The sequence below is a fragment of the Solanum dulcamara genome, chromosome 5 (genome assembly GCF_947179165.1).
Source record: "Solanum dulcamara chromosome 5, daSolDulc1.2, whole genome shotgun sequence".
Classification (NCBI taxonomy): domain Eukaryota; kingdom Viridiplantae; phylum Streptophyta; class Magnoliopsida; order Solanales; family Solanaceae; genus Solanum; species Solanum dulcamara.
This window is the reverse complement of record NC_077241.1, coordinates 68764814-68771438: the sequence shown is the minus strand read 5'-3', so window position 1 is coordinate 68771438 and position 6625 is coordinate 68764814. Positions and strand designations below refer to the sequence as shown.

The window sequence follows — 6625 nt, the reverse complement described above, 5'->3', positions numbered from 1 at the left end:
GAAGTTTTCTAAATTACAAATTATGATTAGCTGTCCATCCTACTTAGTATAAATTCGGTTATGAAAACGAAACATTAGTAGCTTTTAGGCGACTGATAACTGTGTGATAATACTTTAGAAAAAATAGCACTTTCATGTAATATGTTATGGTCTCAAAATTTATTTAATATTTAAGTTATTTTTGGTAAAATAATAAATATACCCTTAAAAGGTTACGAAAATATTAGTAACAATTTAAAGTATCTTTGAAAAGAAAAAGGAGGGAAGATATATGCACTGAAAAAGTATGTGGGATATGATCAATTATTTTGGGACAAAAACTCAAAAGCAAAAGCAAACATTGATCAAATGTACTAGTTAACATAGTTCAGTTGATACTAGATCACTTGAGTGTGTGTATATATATATCCAAGAAAATTGTATCACTATCTCATATGTAGCTATCATCTTCACCTTTCTTTGACAAGTATTTGTGATTCATACTCAGAAAGTCAGAATTCACTTCACTTTTTTATTGTTAAATTTCTATTGCTTAACAAGATTGGTTTTCTCTAGTATACTGTTTTCTTCCTTGGGATGTAAAGTACTATTCTTTTGAACTACCTCTTCTTTTTCTCTGTTTTCATTTCAGAATATGCTTTCTTGCCTCCTTTGATTTGGTATATTATTCAGCTTCTCCTACAAATGATCTTTCCAAATTCAAATTTTGAAACCCCTCTTTTGAAACCCCTTTTATTTATCTTCTCAAGCAAGAACCCGTGCACCGACCAAAATTCTCCATTAGATTCTTGAATTCCAAATCTCTGACACTCTCTGAGTTCTTGAACTAGTTGGTGACATGGGGGGCGTAAAAACAGATAAAGTTTTCTTCTTTCTTGTTGTTAGCAAGTTTTGATCCTCTTGAAATTCCACTTCTTGATGACCCTTTTGGATTCTTGAGCTAGTTTGTTCAAATCAGATAAAGGATTTTTCTTTGTTTTTGTTAATAAGTTTTGAGCTTCTTGAAATTCCAATTCTGGAAGACCCTTCTTGAGCTAGTTTGTGAGTAGAAGTTCAAAACAGATAAAGTTTTCTTCTTTGTTGTTGTTAGTAAGTTTTGAGCTTCTTGAAATTCCAATTATTGAAGACCCTTCTTCAGCTAGTTTTGTGAGTAAAAGTTCAAAACAGATAAAGTTTTCTTCTTTGTTGTTGTTAGAAAGTTTTGAGCTTCTTGAAATTCTTGAAGACCCTCTTGGATTCTTGAGCTAATTTATGAGTAAAAGGTCAAAACAGATAAAAGTTCTTTTTTTTCTTGTTGTTGGTAAGTTTAAGCCTCTTGAAATTCCAATTCTTGAACACCCTCTTTGATTCTTGAGCTAATTTATGAGTGGAAGTTCAAAACAGATAGAAGTTCTCTTCTTTTTTGTTGTTAGCAAGTTTTAAGCCTCTTGAAATTCCAATTCTTGAATACCCTTTTGGATTCTTCAAAGATAAAGTTGATCATGGTGTTTTTGGAATGAGACAATTTCAAGTTTGATTTCTGTTTTCTTGTTTACAGCAAGTTGTTTATTGTTGTCTAAGAGGAGTACTTTCTGGTGTAAAAACAAAGATGGGAATTCTGAAAATGAAAGGTGGTTTATGGATTTCAATGATTTTGGGGTTTATGGTATTAGGGAAAGTTTATGGAATAGGAGCAAACTGGGGAACACAAGCAACACATCCATTGCCACCAAACATAGTAGTGAAGTTACTAAAAGACAATGGGATTCAGAAAGTGAAGCTGTTTGATGCAGATTCAGAAATCTTTAAAGCCCTCAGTGGCTCAGGAATTGAAGTCATGGTTGGAATCCCAAATGAAATGCTGTGGAGTTTAGCCAACAGTTTGGGTGCTGCTGAGAAATGGGTAGAGAAGAATGTCTCTTCACATGTCTCTTCCAACAGTGTTGATATCAAGTGAGTTTTAGTTTCTTCTTGCTTTTTCTCTTCACATGTCTCTTCCAACAGTGTTGATATCAAGTGAGTTTTAGTTTCTTCTTACTTTTTAAGTTATATACACTGACAGTTTGCGCACATATATATACAATTGATTTTTAAGGTGCTTACATGTATATCCTCTCTCCATAACTGTAAAAACTACCGCGACTTGCTTGTTGTACGAGCATTTAAGGAGTATACAAACAGAGAAGGCCTGAAAAAAAACTTAGCTTTTCCATTGAAAATTGTCAATATAATGCTAATTGTAGCCTAATGAGGTTGGCTTAAGTACTCTCCTGAGTCCTGACATTCCAATACCTTTTTGCCTTCATTTTGCTAAAGATAAGTTCTTTTCTGTACAGATATGTTGCAGTTGGAAATGAACCATTTCTATCTCAGTTAAACGGGACGTATCTGCCAACAACATTCCCGGCTCTTCAAAACATCCAGGCAGCCCTTATAAAAGCAGGTCTTGGTAATCGGGTGAAAGTCACTATTCCTCTCAATGCCGATGTATACCAGAGTTCAAGTGAAAAACCTTCAACAGGTGACTTCCGCCAAGACATTCGTGATCTCATGGTGAGCATTGTCAAGTTCTTGAATGACAATGGAGGCGCATTTACTGTCAATATCTATCCATTTATAAGTCTCTACAATGACCCCAACTTTCCTGCTGACTATGCTTTCTTTGACGGATACTCAAGCCCCATCGATGACAACGGGAAAATCTACAACAATGTGTTTGATGCAAATCACGATACCCTTCTTTGGGCATTGCAGAAAAATGGATTCCCAAATATGTCGATTATAATAGGGGAAATCGGATGGCCAACAGATGGAGACAATAATGCAAACTTGAAGGCTGCCCAAAGATTCAACCAAGGATTCATGACTCACATTTCAGGTGGAAAGGGTACTCCAATGAGACCTGGCCCTATAGATGCTTACCTGTTCAGTCTGATTGATGAGGATGCGAAAAGCATTCAGCCCGGTAACTTTGAGCGCCATTGGGGAATATTTTACTTTGATGGTACGCCTAAATACAATCTTTCATTGGGTGCAAACAATGGAGGTGGTTTAGTACCAGCAAATGGTGTTCGTTACCTGGCTCGTCAGTGGTGCGTGTTGTCACCCTCAGCTAGCCTTGATGATCTTCAGCTAGCTGATAGTGTGGGCTATGCATGTTCACATGCTGATTGCACCAGCCTCGGGCACGGAACATCATGCGCTGATCTTGATGCTCGTGGCAACGTTTCGTATGCATTCAACAGTTACTATCAGGAAAACGACCAGCAATCTAGTGCCTGCAAGTTTCCGAACCTTTCCATGATCACAAACACAGATCCGTCACCACCGGGTGGAACATGTAAATTCAAAATCATGATCCAAGCAAGTAGTCCTAGCAGACATAAGAACAATGCATTTACAACTAAGCCTGTCAATGTGATGTTTCTGCTTATAGTTTCTTTGTTGAGTGTTTTGTAGAACTTGTTGGTTATATTTATATATCCCTGTCACTTCTGTTGAAATTTGCCTATCATTGATTTTTGTTTACTACATTACTCTGCTCCTCTGTTTGACACCATTCTTTTTAGGTCTGCAATTTTATTCCATTGACCTGGTTTTTACAATTATTCCTATCTCATATTACCATAAATTGTTACTCTCTTAGTTTGCTTTGGCGCAGAGTTTAAGAAGATAAACAAGTTCCCGCATTATGGCATACAAATATCATTGTTTTGGCACAGTCTTGGTTTGATACTTGGTGTTGATGTTTGATGGTGTCTTATCTATAAAGATAGATTTCAGCATTAAATACCCATAACATGTAGCCTTTGTATGATATATTTAGAGCTACAAATTCAAGTTTAGAAAAATTTGTCATTATTTATGAAAAATGAAAGTTTGTTCCTTAGAGTATTTGCCCGAGATGATAGAGTTTCGTACTGAATATTATCAAGTAACTATAACAGAGACAAGTATATGTATAGAGAGAGTCTGATATCTTATTTAACTTCGCGCTCCTCTTATAAATGAACATAATTGTCTCTCTATTTATAGAAGAACTGAAGGTGCTCCGTAAGATACTTTTAGAGCTGTTGTGTAAGCTACTTGCAAGTTGTTGTGTAAGCTAATTCATGAAGGTAATTGCAATACTACTTGCAACATGTGAGAATAATAAATGGACATTTACAATCAAGTATATGTTATGAAATACAACAAAACAAGGAAGCAAGAGTAAAAGATAAGAAAGGAGAACAAAGGAGAAATTTTACTATGTATATGTAGTATATCTATATCATCTTTACATTGAAGAAGGTTATTTATAGCCATATGTAAATGGAAGAAAACAAAACATTAATGGGTAAGTTGCCCACTAAAAAAAGATAGAGGATCATCCACTAATGCAAAGTGGACAACCATTAATTTGGTTGATAACACTCCCCCTTGGGTGTCCACGTAAAATGTATCTCATTAAAAACTTTACAAGAAACAATATACATAGTTATTCTGAACATCCATAGATGTTGTGCCTCGTTAAAACCTTATTAGGAAAAACCCAGTGGGAAAAAGTCTAATGAAGGAAAAAGAGTACACACATCTAATAATACGCATTGAGTGCTGCCTCATTAAAAACCTTACCAGGAAAATCCGATGGAATAAAACCTTGGGTAAGGAAAAAAGAGTACAACGCGTATTTTGCTCCCCCTGATGAAAACATCACTTAACATCTCGAACACGACGCATTCCAATTTTGTATCTCATTTTCTCAAAGATTGAAGTTGGCAATGCCTTGGTAAACATATCCGCTAAATTGTCACTTGAACGAATTTGTTGGACATCTATTTCACCTTTCTTTTGAAGATCATGAGAGAAAAAGAATTTTGGTGAAATATGTTTTGTTCTGTCTCCTTTGATGTATCCTCTCTTCAGTTGAGCTATACATGCAGCATTGTCTTCATACTATATTGTTGGAGCGTCTTTTGTCAAAGAAAGGCCACATGTTTCTTGAATGTGTTGAGTTATTGATCTTAACCAAACACATTCTCGATTTGCTTCATGAATGGCTATTATCTCTGCATGATTTGAAGAAGTGGCAACCAGAGTTTGCTTTGTTGAACGCCATGATATAGCTGTACCACCACATGTAAATAAATAACTTGTCTGCAATCGACCCTTATGGGGATCAGACAAATATCCCGCATCTGCGTAACCAATCAATTGTGACGGGAATTCATTCGAGTAAAACAATCCCATATCAATGGTCCCTCGAAGGTATCTGAATATATGCTTAATTCCATTCCAGTGTCTTCGCGTTGGGGAAAAACTAAATCTTGCTAACAAGTTTACTGCGAAGGCTATATCTGGTCTAGAATTGTTGGCAAAATACATTAATGCACCAATTGCACTAAGGTATGGTATTTCAGCACCAACAAGCTCTTCATCATTTTCATGAGGTCGAAATGGATCTTTATTAATATCAAGAGATCTCACAACCATTGGGGTACTCAGTGGGTGTGCTTTATCCATGTAAAATCTTCTTAAAATATTTTTTGTATATGTTGATTGATGGACAAATATCTCATTTGCAAAATATTCAATTTGTAGACCAAGACAAAATTTTGTCTTTCCGAGGTCTTTCATTTCGAACTCCTTTTTAAGACATTTTACTGCCTTTGAAAGTTCTTCAGGAGTTCCGATAATATTCAAATCATCAACATACACTGCTATTATAACAAATTCAGATCCAGACCTTTTCATAAAGACACAAGGGCAAATTGGATCATTTTTATATCCCTCTTTTAGCAAGTATTCGCTAAGACGATTATACCACATTCGTCCTGATTGTTTCAGCCCATATAAAGATTTTTGAAATTTTATTGAACAAGTTTCCCGGGAATCTTTATATATTTCAGGCATTTTAAATCCTTCAGGAATTTTCATAAAGATATCGTTATCCAGAGAACCATATAAATAGGTTGTAACGACATCCATCAGATGCATGCCAAGTTTTTCATAAACTGCCAGATTTATAAGATACCTGAAAGTGATTGCATCCACCACAGGAGAATATGTTTCCATATAATCAATGCCGGGTCTTTGCGAAAATCCTTGTGCCACAAGTCGTGCTTTATATCTTACAACTTTATTTTTCTCATTTTTTTTTGCACAAAGACCCATTTGTATCCCACTGATTTTATACCTTCAGGTGTTCGGACTATCGGTCCGAAAACTTCGCGTTTTTCAAGCAAAGCTAATTCAACTTGAATTGCATCTTTCCATTTTGGCCAATCATTCCTCTGTCTACATTCATCGACAAATTTTGGTTCAAGATCCTCATTTTGTTGCATTATTTCCATAGCAACATTATAAGCAAAACTATTGTCGACAATTACATTATTTCGGTTTCATATATTTCCTGATGAGACATAATTTATTGAAATTTCTTTATCATTTCCAGGAGCCTTAACCTCTTCCAAGGTTTCATCAATTGTTATGTCTCCTCGCTCATCTTGAGCAGGTTCTTTCATATCATGACCATCTTGATTATTTGCTCCTTTTCTTTTTCGAGGATTTTTATCTTTGGAACCGATTGGTCTACCACGTTTTAAATGTGGTTTAGACTCATTTGCATTATTTAATTGTCCTATTGGGACATCAACTCGAATTG

General features: G+C 35.4%; 1 protein-coding gene across 1 annotated transcript; it reads left to right on the top strand.

Annotated features, from left to right (window-relative positions):
- The first annotated feature begins 493 nt into the window (after positions 1-493).
- LOC129889494 (glucan endo-1,3-beta-glucosidase 5) lies at positions 494-3512 on the top strand. The gene is made up of 2 exons (XM_055964807.1): positions 494-1932; positions 2316-3512. The coding sequence occupies exons 1-2, from the start codon at positions 1589-1591 to the stop codon at positions 3436-3438; spliced, it is 1467 nt and encodes a 488-aa protein (XP_055820782.1). The 5' UTR covers positions 494-1588; the 3' UTR covers positions 3439-3512.
- Positions 3513-6625: the final 3113 nt, after the last annotated feature.